This window comes from Pistacia vera, unplaced genomic scaffold, assembly GCF_008641045.1.
Source record: "Pistacia vera cultivar Batoury unplaced genomic scaffold, PisVer_v2 Contig284, whole genome shotgun sequence".
Taxonomy (NCBI): Eukaryota; Viridiplantae; Streptophyta; class Magnoliopsida; order Sapindales; family Anacardiaceae; genus Pistacia; species Pistacia vera.
Window position 1 is genome coordinate 207,677 of NW_022196095.1, and position 16,520 is coordinate 224,196.

The 16,520-nt window shown below is 36.2% G+C and overlaps 4 protein-coding genes across 7 annotated transcripts; 2 read left to right on the plus strand and 2 right to left on the minus strand.

The window, feature by feature from the left end:
- Positions 1-341: 341 nt before the first annotated feature.
- On the minus strand, positions 342-3,538 carry LOC116134287 (G-type lectin S-receptor-like serine/threonine-protein kinase SD2-2). The gene has a single exon (XM_031419971.1). The coding sequence runs from the start codon at positions 3,006-3,008 to the stop codon at positions 396-398; it is 2,613 nt and encodes an 870-aa protein (XP_031275831.1). The 5' UTR covers positions 3,009-3,538; the 3' UTR covers positions 342-395.
- A 1,592-nt stretch (positions 3,539-5,130) lies between these two features.
- On the minus strand, positions 5,131-8,012 carry LOC116134292 (probable E3 ubiquitin-protein ligase RHB1A). Of its 4 annotated transcripts, XR_004128711.1 has the most exons (6): positions 7,886-8,012; positions 7,233-7,351; positions 6,225-6,591; positions 5,955-6,064; positions 5,436-5,581; positions 5,131-5,336 (listed from the first exon to the last, which is right to left on the minus strand). XR_004128711.1 is itself a non-coding variant. In XM_031419977.1 (5 exons), the coding sequence occupies exons 2-5, from the start codon at positions 7,293-7,295 to the stop codon at positions 5,292-5,294; spliced, it is 585 nt and encodes a 194-aa protein (XP_031275837.1). In that variant the 5' UTR covers positions 7,296-7,351; positions 7,886-8,012; the 3' UTR covers positions 5,131-5,291. The 4 variants fall into 4 exon arrangements, 3 of the variants coding, with proteins under 3 accessions (XP_031275837.1, XP_031275836.1, XP_031275838.1); XM_031419977.1 differs by lacking the exon at positions 5,436-5,581; XM_031419976.1 differs by lacking the exon at positions 5,436-5,581 and having other exon boundaries at positions 5,131-5,435.
- A 649-nt stretch (positions 8,013-8,661) lies between these two features.
- On the plus strand, positions 8,662-11,808 carry LOC116134213 (pentatricopeptide repeat-containing protein At2g46050, mitochondrial). The gene is made up of 2 exons (XM_031419888.1): positions 8,662-10,785; positions 11,678-11,808. The coding sequence occupies exon 1, from the start codon at positions 8,662-8,664 to the stop codon at positions 10,702-10,704; it is 2,043 nt and encodes a 680-aa protein (XP_031275748.1). The 3' UTR covers positions 10,705-10,785; positions 11,678-11,808.
- A 2,071-nt stretch (positions 11,809-13,879) lies between these two features.
- On the plus strand, positions 13,880-16,319 carry LOC116134288 (calmodulin-binding receptor-like cytoplasmic kinase 2). Its single transcript, XM_031419972.1, has 6 exons — positions 13,880-14,240; positions 14,391-14,635; positions 14,748-14,916; positions 15,010-15,099; positions 15,182-15,483; positions 15,601-16,319. The coding sequence occupies exons 1-6, from the start codon at positions 13,991-13,993 to the stop codon at positions 15,862-15,864; spliced, it is 1,320 nt and encodes a 439-aa protein (XP_031275832.1). The 5' UTR covers positions 13,880-13,990; the 3' UTR covers positions 15,865-16,319.
- Positions 16,320-16,520: the final 201 nt, after the last annotated feature.

A 16,520-nucleotide genomic window follows, 5' to 3' on the forward strand; every position in this document is an offset into this window, starting at 1 on the left:
TCATAAACTAACTAATTATGAGTTATCACATCATAATTGTGTGAGAGAGGATTGTTGGTGTAGTATTATTCGGATTTTGAACCCAATTTAGACTGTGCACATTCAAACAAATACCGTAACAACATCATCACCTAACTGCCCTTTGATGAAAAAAGGGAAACGTATACATGCACTTAAATACAATCACAGATATGTACAGCTGAAAAGGACATTAGGCATTTGAATCTATTTGGAATCATTTGAGAAGTGGCAAAACTTCTAAAGCAACATTAACTCTTTTTATACTTGCTTGGTAATCTACATTACATTTCTTTCTATTGCATTTTTAAATTGACAAAAAAAAAAGAGCTTCTAAACTTAAGGAGAAGACTGGAGTAACAAAAACTATAGACTTGTTACTGAACTTGGCTTTTCTCATCAGTTTTCCCGACAAATTTGTCAGTTAAAACATTCATTGGGGAAGAGACATTTCCAGAAGATGAATGTGAACCTCCAGTTGATACTCTTATATTGCCAGAACAGTCACCAGCAATGGATGCCCCATTGTTGGAATCCATCCTGATTCCGTGATATGACTCCCCGGAAACAAGTGCTTGTATTAGTCTTGGTGGTGGAGGAGTGGTCACCTCCACTACTCCCTCCAACATCTTAACCACCATCCCCATTGTAGGCCTCATTTCCTCGTTATCTTGTATGCACCAAATTGCCACCAAAGCAACACGCTCTGCCTCCTCAACATTATAAACTCCACCTAGTCTATCATCCACGATTGCTGCCACATTGCCCTCGATTATTTGTCGTGCTGCCCATGGAGGGAAAAACCATTTTTCCCCATATTCAGCTCCACCACCACCATCAACATTACCATTGCCTCCAGAAGCTGGTGCCTCAACGTTTCTGCGACCTCCTATTAACTCTAACAATGTCATTCCATAGCTATAAACATCAGCTTTTGCTGTAATTGCCAATCCAGATATCCATTCCGGTGCTACATAGCCCCAAGTGCCCCTCATTGTGGCCAATACTCGGCTAAAGTCCCGACCAATTAACTTTGCTAGTCCAAAATCTGATACCTTGGCTGTATAATCACTATCCAAAAGAATGTTTTCCGGTTTGATATCACAATGGATGATGCAGTCTCTGCATTCCTCATGTAAGTATGCAATACCTCTAGCCGTACCAATGGCTATCCGAAATCTAATATCCCAGCTTATATTAGGACTACCTTGGCGTAAATAAGAACTCAAAGGACCATTTGGCATGTAATCATAAACCAATAGTCTGTGAGAATTCTCTGAGCAAAAACCTCTAAGTCTCACTAGATTAACATGTTGAATGTTGCCAATAGTGCAAACCTCTGCCCTGAACTCCTTCTCTCCACTTCCAGGCCTTTCAAGGCGTTTCACTGCAACAATAGTAGCATCTGATAACTCTCCTTGAAAAACTGTCCCGAATCCACCATGCCCAAGTTTGTCTGAGAAACCCCTTGTCACTGTGTGAAGTTCTTTGTAAGAAAAAACCTTCAAATTCAGCACTGAAAATACACCATCTTCATCCTTACCCTTCTTCTTCTCTCTTCTCTTCCGTAAAATCAGCAACACCACCGCTGTTAATGCAAAAATAGCAAATGATCCAACAATGCCAACAACTAAAATCACTGTTGTTGATATATTTTTCTTTGCAGTACCTCCCCTTTGCACTCTAACATACAACACATCCTCGGTTGTGCTATCAGTCGTCAAATTCCTCAGATTCAAGAGTTTCCCAAACACATTCTTGCACAAATTAGTTCCGGCATTATGATACAACCCGATACAAGAGCAATTACTTAAACAAGAACTCTCACAGACCTTCCTACTAGCCGAAAATGATTCAGTAACAGCACCCACAAACCCCACAACACCAACCTCCTCAAACATATCACTCTGATGACACAAATCATTACTCGTGCGGATACAACCACTGGAGTAATCGCCAGAATCCCAGCCATTACCATCAGATGGCCTAAACCCACTAAAACATGTACAAGGCCTTAACATTGTGCCCTGACAAAACCCAAAATTACCACATAAACCATAAACTCTGCACTTATCTTCCGGCCGTGACCAGAACATGTTCCAATTTTCATTCTGCTGTGACCAAGTATACTGCTTAAGCTGTCCACTTGGATCCAAATGAAACTTTGTCAATGGCGGCTTTAATCCGCTGTCGATTGACTTTTCTGTGTAACCAAACGTCGCCGTGGGCTTGCGCGGGTTCACGAAATAGAACTTGTATATATAAGGGATGGTCATTTCTGGTACATTAACAAATGAATTACCAGTCCAGTTCCCAGTAGACCAGTAAACAATAGTACCATTGTACACAAGTTCAATTTCATTGTAGCCTCTTGGTTTTAGCCTCAGTGAGTAAAAACCAGGTGATGGATCGGACAAACTCTTCCAAGAAGTTAAAGATCTATCACTACTGAGGTTCATGCCAGGAAGCCACGTGTCAGTTGGGTGTTCAAAACTTTGCCACACTAGTAAACCCTCAGGTGATAATAGAACAAAATTCCCAGAGTCTAAGAAAGAAAAATGAGTTGCCTTTTCAGTGTTTGTGGTTTGCCAAATGATAGAGTTTTGCGAATCTTTAATTGCTAATTTACCAGTTTCAGTGATTTGAAGTGTAGATAGTGTTAAACTCATAATGGGTTTTTCACGATTTGCAACCCAAACATATGTTGGTGTAGGAATTGAATTTGAAGCGTACCAAATTCCCAAATACCAGCCAGCTTCCTCATTTGTTGAGAAGAACCCAAGCTCGAACGTCTGGTTTTCGCTTAAAATTGTAGAGTTGCCAGCGACGATAACACCTGTCTCATTCTTTGTAAGAGAAACACCCAAACTTGTAACCCCTCCGAGTTGCAGGGAATGAACAGCAATTGAGGTCCGTAATACAAGGAATGTTTGAAGAAGAAGAAGAATGAAAAAAGACATGAAAGAAGAAGTGAGGTTGGGTAGTGACATTTCCAGTCAGTTCCTCGAAAAGTTGTTTGGTTCGCCAGAAAGTGTTATTTTCTTGCAAAGTGACATGGAATGGAATCTATGTGAGTTTTCGAAGAAACACTTCACTGACTCTGTAGTCTGTAGTCTGTAGTCTGTAGTGACGACTGAAGAGAGTGAGAGCCAGACTCTGGATTCTTTCTTTCTAGATATCTTACAAAAGCTGCTATTCACGGACACATCACAATGTCCAAAATGTTTCCTGTATTATTAGTCATTTACAAAACTACCCTCAACATCTAACCAAATAAATCATCATTGAGAACAAAATATGTCCAAAGATTTTGTCTGAAATTAACAGGATTTTGTGGTACCCGTAATTGATTACAGATTTACAGTTAACAAGAAAATCATGTTGGATAATATTATTACAATGAAGAGAAATTAAATGGATGAGTACTGAGTAGAGGATATTTTGGTAAAAGAAAGGGCGGTTTTTAGAAATAGAAAAAGGTTTGGTGGCAGACAAATGTAGTGAAGTCCACTCACGAGGTCATTACTTTTCAACAAAAGGATTATAGAAAGACATAAAAATATAATAATTTAAAAATTGTTTTACCATTATTCTATACCACGCGCGCAGTCCACTTCTTGGATGAAGTGAGATTACATTATAAAGCCTCAACAACCTCAATCGTGGCAACATCATATTGGTTCATCAATTCCGCAAGTCAATCTACTCTACCTGTCCTTTGACCTTCTCACTTCCGTGAAACCAAATTTTCAAATAAAATTTTTATAAGTTGATAATTATTTTGAAGACAAACGTTAAGCACATTTAATTTGGTCCACATGTTATTACAATGTTAAATGTTTAATGTAATCAATTTATTTTGTAAATGTTGACAAGAAGAGAAGAGGAAATTGATTTGATGACTTGCTGAAATATTAAACGTGGGTAAGAAGAGGTAATATTTTCTAGAAACAACGTGATCAAGTAGTTGAACTTCCTTTTTTTTTCTTATTTGAGTTTTGGTTAATTTATATACACTTTAATTAATCTATACAGTCTATTGAATATCCTAAACGTCCAATAAGTCAGACAAATCACAAATGTGGTAAGTAATCATTTCGTGAAACTCAAACACAAAACTTTTTCGCAACCACTCAGACTTGTCATCTCATCACAAGACTATTAGTTCAAGTGGTTGAACTTGCTTCAACCAAAGTGCCGCGTGTTTTACTTAACAGCGAAATAAAACCGATCGTTGAACTTATTCAAAAGAATAATGCTACACTTACAAAAAAAATATTAAAGAGATTCTCGTACAAAGTGATTGTGACAAAAAAAGAATAGAAAAATAATTATAATAAGTTTGACTTTTTCATTCATTTTTTATTACCTTACTTTGTATGAAAATCTTTGTAAGACTTTTTTGTAAATATAGTATTATTGTAGTAAAAAGGGTAAAAGATATAGGTAGCAACTACCTGGTTAGCTTTTCATACTAATAGTAATTGCGCATGCATTAGGCCACAGGTTTTGCAATACCAAAATTCTTACTGAAAATGCCATACGATAACTGCAGGAAACGGCTTTCACTCGTTTATGACAATTCTGAGAGGATTTTCATCACTTACCCCCTTAAGATTTTAATACAAAGCAAACTTCATCTAGCTTCTTGATGTAGCACCAACAACCTTGCTTTTCATTGACCTCTTGCAAAGTCTATGAAGATATCAAGTCATAGGCTTACACACTAAGAAGAAAAAAAAGAATATTTGGAGCTTTTTAAATGACAGATACCAAAATGACTGCCGGGGAGGAAAAAAATCTGCAGTGGAAAATGGTAAACATTCACATGAAAGGTATAAGCTTAGATCATACATGCTAATGAGAAACCAATGAAAGTTTCTTCTTTAAGGGAACTAAATTAATTTGGCATTTCCATAAGGCGGAATTTAAGTGCAGTGTCATGGCTAAACAATACAAAAACATTTAATATATCATATGATTTAACATGGATAGAAAACCTTGTGTCAAACCCATCAAAAAATTAAACAAATATGATTTACAAAAACAGCACAAATGAGCAAATATATGGAGAATAATACAACATGCAAAGAATTCCCAAAAAAAAAATTTAAAAAAAAAAAAAATAATAATAATAGAAAGAAAACACTTTACAAGAGAACTTTTATCAACACTGACAACACAACATGGAAGGGAACACTGACCATTTTTGTATTTTGCAAATGGAGTATATCTGATTTACCCCCAACAACATTGCAGCTCACATCATTCTTCTACCTCAACTCAACCAGTGAAACGGGGAATAAAGAAGGAGAAACCTGCCACCACGCTGGGTCAAAACTTTGTTTCTTTACTTTGGACTAACCCACCAAAATAATGACATCTTTAAACAGTTCAACCTTCAAAATAATTACAACCTAAGAGAAAATGGATCCGTCAGCACTATTCGCCGACCAGCCATTAAACAAAATGCAACTGCAGCTATCATTTCAAACAGCAAAGAAACTTCTATATCCAAAGAGACTTGGAGCTACTAATCAAAGGTGTGGTTGAATATCATTTCCTGTGACAATAAGAACACGTCACTCTTTCATTAGTTTAAAGGCATAAGTGGTGCACATGTAAATAGAAATCCAGTGATACATTTGATTCCTCTGAAAAATAGTTGCACTGATTCAAGCAGTCATCAACTGACAACACCATAAATCTAGCCAGCTTACCTGTACATTCAATAGAAAGTACAGGTATCATGGTAATACAATTCTAATGTTGTCTACTTCTAAGGTAAAAGACTCCTCATGCAGTGTGCATGAATTTTACTGGAGTAGAAAAGGCATCATTTCAGAAGAACCAGACATCACATTATAAGATAATTTACAAAGAAATGAAACATTCAATCTAATTATTGCACATTCAATTAATTTCACAAGGCAAACCTGATCACATATGGGGCAGGAGTCACTTCTTTCATTCCACTCCAAAATGCATGAGAGGTGAAAATGATGTTCACATTTTGTGATAAGTTTTGGATTCTCTGTATCATATTCTGCAAGAGGAAGTACCGAGAAAATGAAACATCAGTTATGAAATGCTAAAATATTAAAGCAATGCAGTACCAGAATTATTTTACTGCCCATTAACCAGCAAAAAAAATAGTAATACAGAGGATAACAGAATTAATGCCTCAAAAACTGATAATACTACACCTTCAAGACAAATGGGGCAGGTGTCCTCCTCTTCTGCCACTATGGATTCATTTAATTTCGCAACTTCTGATTTCCTTGGTGAGACAAGCAAAGAACTAACTTGAGTTTTGCAGTCTAATTCTTCAAGATCTTCACATGTGGGTAATGTTTCAAAACTACCACCACTAATAGTTTCTCTAACAGACTCTGAATCTGTTGATGGCGGACATCCGAAAACAACATCATACGGCAAAGGTGCAGGAGGGGGCCGGAAAGTGTCAGGTGTTGATGCTTCCAGATGAAAATCAACCAGGAGTCCTCCTGTAAAGGCAGAGGCTCCGCCACTGTGAGATGTTAAGGACTCCTGCTCTTCCAAAGCTGGTGGACACTGCATTAATCAGTTCTATAAGTTCAAGAGGGATGGACTAGAAAATTACTAATGAGCAAGTTGTTGACAATAGTAAGTCAGTAGAGATTTCCACCTAAAAGCAACATTCTTGATAGAAACACCTAAACATAACATTACTCGCCATCAACTATGGCATGCCTTGTACGGCAGCAGAGGGGGGAATTTTTTTTTTATAGCATGTGCCTTCTTCTGTCAGCGGCTTCCCCAAATGGCACATCCTAAATCCCTTCCCAGAAAAACATTTGAGATTAACACAACTGCCCCCAATATTTTCAACTCAACTCCTCATAAAATCTGTTAACTTCACATGTTACCATTCCACTAGCTCAGACTTCAAATACTCCAATCAAAACAAAATCCTAATAATAATTGTAACACTAAATCTGTAAAATAAACACATTCATATATAATTAAAAGGAAAAGGTCCACAGACCAGAACAGCTATCTTGTTGGAGATGTAAATTTACATTTCTCCAATATCCATTCCAAATGCAAACTGAACAGCAGAAGATGACTACTCAATATAGATATCAGCTATTAAAAGTGCCAGCAACAAAGACCAAAGAAAATGAGTGTTTGAAAATCCAAAGACACGTAATTTGAGAGAAACCATTACTAACATAGTAGTATACAGGTGTTCCATGTAGATGAGGTTTCCTGGAAGAACAACAACAGCCTCCCATCCCTGCAATTATTTCTGTTATCCACCCAATACAAGCAGTGGTTGGTGCATTATTTCCTGTCATTCAGCATCGGGAAGAGTCAAATATTACACAGCTTACAAATGAAAAGAAGTTAGCAATATAATAATAAAACTAGCTCAATTTATACAAATTGACTACGAAAAATATATCTGGGAAGAGAAAATAGAATGGCACGATGAGGAACAAGTGAACAAGTAAACCAAGAATTTCCAGACAACTCAAACAGCCCTTTTTTGTATATGATTCTAACACTTTGAATTAATATAATTTAGCTTAGAATACTAAAAAAAAAAAAAAAAAGAAGCAGTAAATACTCAAGTATACAAATACAATAATTACTATAATCAAAACAACCAAAAAGGAAAAAAATTTAAGTCACATAACAATCCAAAGAAAAAAAAATCAGAAGATGGTTAAACCATTATTAAGAAACCAGATTCAACAACAAAAAAATAATAAAAGTAAAAGAAGAACGAAAACCCTAATCAGGAAGGTCGATAAGATGCAAAAGATAACCAATTCAAGCAATCATTATCTTGAAAGTTTACATAGAAACTATGGAAGCTTACCTCCTAGCACACGAAAGTAAAGAGGAAGAGCGAGAGAAAGAGACAGACACAGAGTGAGGGTCGGTGAAAAGAAGGTAAAGAGTGAGGTTTTCAGTATCCTTTTTTTATTTGCGGTTTTATTATTATTCTTCTTTTGTGCTGTTGGTTGTTTTATACTTTCTTCCACATTATGCGCTCCACAGTCCACACCACTCATACCTCTCTCTTGCCTTCATTTCATGTCTCTAAAAAAATGACTCCTCTACAAATAATATCAGGTATTGAGTCACTCATGAAACGGAAAATAAAAACTCAATCAAATAAGCTACGCAGGTATTTTTTATTATGAAATTTGTATATTTGACTGAGACTCTTGAGTCTTTAGTGTGAGTCATATTTTACTACTAATAAAAATAGCTGGTAATTTTAAAATCCCAATTTGAATATGCAAAAACGGATTTGGATATCCAATTATATATATATATATATATAGGATCATAATACATATAAACTCTATATTAGAGGCGGCTCCATTTGCATCATCCTTAATACTGATCTTATTAATTATTTAATTGAATTGTCGGTACAAATATCTATATCCATTCCACTATAATGTTTCACTTGATATTTTAATAGAATGAGACAAAAACCCATTTGTTACATATTGTGTAAATACTATATAGTCATTAATAATCAACATATTTACTTTCTTTTATGTGAAGAATTTTTTTTAAAGTAAAAATAATACGTTGAGGGTATTAATAAGTAAACCATAGGGTAATTCACATGACTATTGAATGCGTTCAAGCGTTCTAACTGTCCTCCCTGTTTTCTCATCTTATGCTCTCCAAATCCCGCGCTTCTTCAATCTCCAAGTGTTATCATGCTCACCAAACCTCTCTTCAACTTCCACAAAACACGACCCATCTCTCCTCGCGGGTCTACCCACAACCTCAGTGCCGATTCCTGAGTCAAATCACTTAAACGACTTCCACTCAGACCATTCTTTCTGCTCTTACGCCCTCAAAGTCTTAGCCAAATGGCCCAAATTTGGTTTTCTTCAGAAAGGAAAACAAATACATGCACACATAATAAAGTTAGGACTACACAACAAATTATCCTTGCAAAATCAAATATTACATCTTTATGTTAAATGCAAGGAGTTTGATGATACAGGGAAATTGTTTGATGAAATACATGTGAGGAATGTTGTGACGTGGAATACAGTAATTTGTGGGGTTCTTGGTTGTGGTTTTAACTTCAAGTCAAGTCCGTATCTGGGTTTTCTTTACTTAAAGAGAATGCTGTTAGACAATGTGGGTTTAGATCAGATAACGTTTAATGGTTTGCTTCGTGCGTGTGTTGAAATAAATGATATTGAGATGGGTTGGCAACTGCATTGCTTTATAGTGAAATTGGGTTTTGATCTGAATTGTTTTGTTAGCAGTGCTCTTGTTGATTTGTATGGGAAATGTGGTTCAGTTGAAGATGCGAGGCGGCTTTTTAATAAAGTTGTGTGTAGAGACTTAGTCTTTTGGAATGTGATGGTGTCTTGCTATGCCTTGAATTGTTTGGCAGCTGAGGTTTTTCGGGTATATGACTTGATGCTGTTGGAAGGTCAGAAGGGGGATGAATTTACATTTTCTAGTTTGCTCAATGCATGTGGGACATTGAGATCTTCTGAATTGGGGAGGCAGATTCATGGCCTAATAATTAAACAGTTTTTTGATTTAGATGTTTCAGTGGCTAGTGCACTCGTTCATATGTATGGCAAGTGTGGAAATATAGATGATGCTCGCAGAGTTTTTGATGCTATGGCTTCTAAAAATCTTGTTTCATGGAATACCATGATTGTAGGTTATGGTCAATATGGAGATGGAAAGGAGGCTATGAGACTTCTCAGAGATATGTTTCAAAGAAATTTTCACCCAGATGAACTTACCCTGGCTAGCATTCTTAGCTCATGTGGCAATTTATCCATCATTTGTGAAACCATGCAAGTTCACGCTTATGTGGTTAAATATGGATTTCAAGCTTTCCTATCCGTTGGAAATGCTTTGATAAATGCATACTCCAAATGTGGTAGCATTGCTAGTGCATTTAAATGTTTTAGTTCAGTCACAAACCCCGATCTTGTTACGTGGACTTCAATTATTGGTGCACATGCATTCCATGGCCTTTCTAGAGAAAGTATTGAGATTTTTGACAGGATGTTATCTGGAGGTATAAGGCCAGATCAAATTGCATTTTTAGGAGTTCTTTCAGCCTGTAGCCATGGTGGGCTAGTTGACGAGGGGCTGCATTACTTTAATTTGATGATCAATGACTATCAAATTATGCCAGATTCAGAGCATTATACTTGTCTCATTGACCTTCTTGCTCGAGCTGGTCTGCTACATGAAGCTTATAATATATTGGCATCAATGCCTTTTGAACCTAGATCTGACACTTTTGGAGCATTCATCGGGGCATGTAAAGTTCATGGAGAAGTAGGATTAGCAAGATGGGCTGCAGAGAAGCTGTTTCAGTTGGAGCCTTACAAGCCAGTGAGTTACACTCTTGTATCTAACATGTATGCCTCTGAAGGGTATTGGTCTGATGTGGTGAGAATACGCAAAAAGATGAGGGACAATTGTAATTATAAAGTTCCAGGTTGTAGCTGGATGGAGATTGCTGGTGAAATTCACACCTTTGTATCAAGTGATAAATCCCATCCACAAGCTGTACACATTTATGCTATGTTGGGAACAATGTTCGGCCTTGAGGAGGATAAAATTGTTTCCAGTGCCTATGTATTTGACTGTGACCTGGATGAATGTGGGTTTAACATTCCCGGCTAACCTATTGCTTTTAATTTGAAGAATGAGAACTTCAAGCAGTTTTGTTTCTTTCATGACTTCCAGTTTGCTTCTCTTCTTGAGGTAAGGATATGCATATCTTCCACGTCTTTCATAGAATCTGCTCATCCAACCAAAATGTAAATTGTTCTCTATGAATAGTAACAAGAATCCCAATTGATATTACCAATAAAAAAATGATATCCTTACAAAAGACTCATACAAAGAGGGTTACAAAGTGACATCATCTGAAAGAAAAAAACAAAAAAAACGGAAAAAGAGGAAAAGAGAAAGAGAAATCATAAAAATCAAGGATGAGGATTGTCTTTGTATGCTCCTTTTGTATGTGTCTTTGTAAAACTAGCCAATAATATCATGAACCCCTATTGCTAAAATCTTCCATAATAGTCTAGATTCGTGAAAGTCCCACAGTAGCTATCTAATTGGCGTGTAGCTCAGTGCATTTTGGGGTTGTTTGCGTCTGGTAATGTCAGTTCAGTATCTTGCTTACCATCTCACTGATCTTAATTTATGTCTGAGTATATCACGTGATACTCAAAGACCCCCGCATAAAATACGCCTTCCATTCAATTGGGCCTACCTGGGCTGGACCAAGCTGAACTGAGAGTTGATTCTGGTCAGTGTTAAAAAACTAAACAAGACAAACTTCTACATTGTTAAATTAAGGATTGAAGCATTATGCAGTCTTGGTGGAAGTCATTGAGGTCTGATGACATCTATGCTTGTATCAACTGCAATATACCAATGAGTAAAATCTTCTAACTCAATTTTGCCCACTCCACAAATATATTTCATATGTCTTTCTTTATTTTGTTGGTTCTCTGTCGTCACACTGAAAACTTTTAACAAACCTTTAATTATCATGAAACTTGATTGATGTCGGCATTATATTTGTATATAATCATTATCAGCTTAAATCAATCCTAATATTTATCCATCTGTCATCTCTAAACAGGTCTTTGATTGGTAGATTTCCCTTCAAATTCTGGCAATCTTCAACTAACTACAGAATATTGTCAATGTCCTCTCCAATTTGTGGTAATGTTGATTGATTTAAACTGTTGAAAATCTTTACTTTAACTACAGTCTACAGAACATAATGGATTAACTTCTAATCAAAGAGAGTTCCTTCCTCCTCCTCTAATCACAGGACATGAGATTTGTATAATTTCCTTTTAGAGTATATTGTATATGTACTTGGTATATGGAGAAAGTAAAACGTTGTATGATTCACACGAGATGAACTGATTAATTCATTGCTAGCCTAGAGAAGAAGTGGGACCTAATTGTTGATCAGATCAGAAGAGGTTTCACAGTGAGTTTTGGCAGGTGATATTGCTCCCCACCAAGGCACCAACTTCTGTTCTGAAGTTGCTGTTTTCAAGTAGTAGTTTGTAAGAATCCCTACCCGACCAACTATTGTTTTCATTTCATTTCATTTATCCACCTGATTCTGATATTGACAAAGTAAAGATTATCACAATACTATTACATGGCTGTGACATCGGACAACTGATACGTGTTAATAACGCTCAAGCCAATAGATATTTCCAAATTTTTGTCTTGTCTGGAGTATCCAAAGACAGCCAGCCACTCTTCATTTAGCCGGGAGGACCACGGTGCTAGCTAAGCTAAGAGGTAGTTCGCGACTTTTGACATTTGACTTTTGACGATATTAATCGGGCCCTGACCGGCTGACCCTGATCCTGATGGGCATATATATTTCCCTTTTTTTAGTAATGGTTTAATTACACTTTTTTACCATTTTTTTAAATACCATTTTACTATTTAAATTTATATTTTAGCAGTGAATAGAAAGCAAATTCATTCCAGACTATTAGGACTTTTCAAGAGAGAAGGTCAATGAGTCTTTTAGTAGTAGAAAATTGGATTTTAGTGATTATGATTGATCAAAATTTGACTTAAGGGAGACGACTACACAAACCCTAATCGTTGGACTGACGGCGATTGGCTAAGTCGATGAGAGTAGGGTTTAAAAGGTTTTGGTGAATAATGATCAGAAAAGAAAATGGTGTTGATGTAGGATCGCAACGATGTTAGAATCGGAAATGAAATATAAATTTAGATAGTAAAGTAGTATTTTAAAAGTCTGTGGATGAGAACGTATCATTAAACCATTATTTTGGTGAAAAAAGTCCTTTACTCTTTTTTAAGACAAGTTAATTAATATATTGTTGGTTAATCCTACGAAACCACTTGGTAGACAACAAGCAGCTAAGGGTCTGCTTGACAGTTTTTTTCCACACGGGTTCTGAAGGGTTTTTAATTAGACTGGTTTTAAGGTGTTCTAAGACCATTAATTGCTATATTTTTTATACACTGGTTTTGACTAGCTCAAAAACCCTCCAGAACCAATGTATTGTATTTTTTAAGGGTTTATAAAACCTCCCAAATCGGGGTGTTTTGGTTGGTTTTAAAATTTTATTCCACAAATACCATATCCATTACAAAACTATTATAACTACGTCAAAAAAAAAACTTTTTAACCAATTATGCGCATCTCCAACCATTAAATATAAAATAATTTAACAATCATAAAAAATTATATATATATATATAAATTATAAAATTTATTCTTGATGCTTTCTTGGAGAAGTGGAGCTAAATTTTTTCAATCATTCCAAATGCTACAAAATACAAAGATGATAAAGAGACTTAATCACATTTGAAGTTATAAAATACTAATAAGTAGAAAACAAATAAATAACTCTTACTTTTGTAATTAAAAAAACAAAACTCCAATACGGTTAAGTTGGGTATTTTTATGGGCATATATGTAAATTTATCATTTTAAAAAACAGTCAAAACCGCTGGAAAATAAACTTCCAAACACAAATTGAGTGTTTTAAAAACCGTTACTAAAAACTCTTAAAAACCGCTGCAGTAGTTTACTTTCAAAACTTTTACGGTGGTTTATCCTCGTAATCGCTATCATGAAACTCCCAATCATACCCTAAGGTTATAATTGCAGTATTGCACCATACTAATGGACCCACATTGGCCCAAATTAAGTAACGTATTTATTGGTTTAATTGAAGTTTCAATTGGCAAAAGACGCATGTTATTGTTATCCATTACCCATCACTTGAAAATTCAAAGTCTTCCATACGCATTTTAAGTTGCAACAAACACTCTCCCTACAACTACCCGCCACTTTACGTCACTTTTCCAATTGCAAACAAACAGCCTGTTAACTTCTCTTTGTTTGTCTCTCTCTCTCTTTCTCAGAGAAAAAGTCGTAATAGTAATGAAAAGTCCTCAACCACTTTATGGGCGACGGAACCCCAGCACGGGCATTGGGTCAACGCCGGACCGCTTCTCTTATTCGCCCAGTTCATCCTACTCTGAGGCATCAACCGTCCGCAAGACTGCCAAGAACACCGCGGCCGTTGTCGCCAGATCGGTGGCGGGAGTCTTTGTTGCTTGCTTCACTCCTCCTGAAACCACTAGCTCCAAGAGTTTTGTTGACTCTCGCGAATTTAAAACTACTACTACGGGTAATTCTTTTATTGCAAAAACTTTCAGACGTTTTAGCTTGATAGGTTCAAGATCCGGTTCTAGAAGATTGTTTTGTTTACTAAATTAAGCTTTGTTGATGTTGAGAAATTACGAATGATGTATCATGTTAAGATGGTTCAAATTTTCAGGATTATCGGATGCTTCAAGAACTAGTAGTACGGGGAGCCGAGGTTCAAGTCGTGGTGTTTATGCTAATTCATACAATTCAACTCATAGCAGAGAGCCTGGAAATGTACAGTTCACCATGGAGGAAATCTACAAGGCCACTAGGAACTTCTCCCCTTCGTTCAAGATTGGACAAGGTGGATTTGGAACTGTTTACAAGGGCAGATTGGATGATGGAAATGTTGTTGCAATTAAGCGAGCTAAGAAGGTTAAGATTAAATTTATCTTTGTTTCTTTAAGGGTTTGAGGGAAGAAACTGTAGAATGTATGATCTCGGGTGCATTGATTTCACTAAGTTTGTGGTTTATGTGTGTTTGCAGAGCCTATATGATAAGCATTTGGGTGTGGAATTTCAAAGTGAAATTCGAACACTAGCACAGGTGGAGCATTTGAATTTAGTCAAGTTTTATGGGTACTTAGAGTACCGAGATGAAAGAATTGTTATTGTGGAGTATGTTCCAAATGGAACTCTCAGGGAACACTTGGATTGTGAGTTCTTCCAATTTGGCTTTTTTCTTTCTGTGTATAACATGGATGCTTAATGGAAATTTGTTAACTGAAATTTGAGAAACATAAATGCAGGTGTGCATGGCAACATTCTTGACCTTGCTGCACGATTAGATATTGCAATTGATGTAGCACATGCTATTACCTATCTTCATATGTATACAGGTATATTTTAAGTTTATTTAATCGTATAAATTGAGAATGTGTAGAGAGATCTAACTAGGTGGTGCTTTGGCTTTTCATGTAGATCACCCAATCATTCATAGAGACATAAAGTCTTCCAACATTTTGCTAACTGAAAACTTTCGAGCCAAGGTAACAGACTTTGGTTTTGCAAGATTGGCAGCTGACACTGATTCAGGCGCAACCCATGTGTCAACCCAAGTTAAAGGAACTGCCGGTTACTTGGACCCAGAATACCTCAGAACCTATCAACTTACAGAGAAGAGTGACGTTTATTCATTTGGTGTGTTACTAGTTGAATTAGTCTCAGGCAGGCGCCCAATTGAACCTAGAAGGGAACTCAAGGAGAGGATAACTGCAAAATGGGTATGATTTTCCCTTCTTTTATTACTTGCTCTATGCAAATAATAATGCGCCAGGCACACGATTGGTCTAGTTGGATAGAAAAATTAAACGTTGAGACTTATTGCTTTGTAATTGCAGGCGATGAACAAGTTCACTGATGGAGATGCCATTTCAACATTGGACCCAAAGCTAGAACAAACTGATGCAAACAACTTGGCCCTTGAAAAAGTTCTTGAACTAGCATTGCAATGCCTGGCTCCACGCAGACAGAATCGGCCAAGCATGAGAAGATGTGCAGAGATCCTATGGAGCATTCGTAAGGATTACAGAGAGCTTTCAGCTTCAGACATCCGTTTACTACCCTCTTATTCCCAGAGGAGCGCTTCAATAAAAGAAAAATAAGTAGGAAATGACAGACCAAGAATGGATCCAAGGTTTAAATGGCCATTTTGGTGAAGTACATTCAGCTTGCATCAAGGCATGCAAATAGAAATACTTGAAGATCAAGAAATACGCGGACTTCAATCAAACCAACCAATTGAAAATCGTGAAAAAAAAGGTAGTGAAAGGAAGCCTATTACTTCCAGGAAACAGATGTGAAAATAGTGTTTTACTTGTTGCTGGCATATGTAGAGGATTATTTTTCTTGAGGTTTGGCTTGTGTATGGGAAACTCATTTAAACAATGGGAGTTTCTTTGCTTCTTACTAGTGTGTACTTTTCTTTTTTTTCTTGATTATTGATTTGCTCAGGAGAATTTGTAATAATTTTGAAGCCGATCTGTATTTTATCTAGTAGATATTCTTGTATGTATATGGAATTAGCAGAGGGAAAAATGTTTTGAGTCATCTTCTAACATCTATTACTAATTATTTCTGAAAAAACCAATAAAAAAAAAATAATATAAAGAAAATTTTTTTTTTTTTTTTTTAGTTCCAAAATTTGATAGTACGTAAATTTTTTTTTTTTTTTTTTGTTCCAAAATTTGATAGTACGTAAATTACACCAATTGCCAAAGCCTCAATGTTTGTCAGTCTTTTCGATCATGGAGGTCAACCT

Bases quoted from the DNA above. Each gene is read 5' to 3' on its own strand.
- LOC116134292 (XM_031419976.1), bottom strand. From the start codon at position 7,295: ATGGGAGGCTGTTGTTGTTCTTCCAGGAAACCTCATCTACATGGAACA. The intron at 6,592-7,232 runs GTTAGTAATGGT...TGATTAATGCAG, and splicing joins GAACACCTGTATACTACTAT to TGTCCACCAGCTTTGGAAGA. The intron at 5,436-5,954 runs GTTTGCCTTGTG...ATTTTCTCTTAG, and splicing joins CCTGCCCCATATGTGATCAG to GTTGTAATTATTTTGAAGGT.
- LOC116134213 (XM_031419888.1), top strand. From the start codon at position 8,662: ATGCGTTCAAGCGTTCTAACTGTCCTCCCTGTTTTCTCATCTTATGCT.
- LOC116134287 (XM_031419971.1), bottom strand. From the start codon at position 3,008: ATGTCACTACCCAACCTCACTTCTTCTTTCATGTCTTTTTTCATTCTT.
- LOC116134288 (XM_031419972.1), top strand. From the start codon at position 13,991: ATGAAAAGTCCTCAACCACTTTATGGGCGACGGAACCCCAGCACGGGC. The intron at 14,917-15,009 runs GTGAGTTCTTCC...ACATAAATGCAG, and splicing joins TCTCAGGGAACACTTGGATT to GTGTGCATGGCAACATTCTT. The intron at 15,484-15,600 runs GTATGATTTTCC...TTGTAATTGCAG, and splicing joins AGAGGATAACTGCAAAATGG to GCGATGAACAAGTTCACTGA.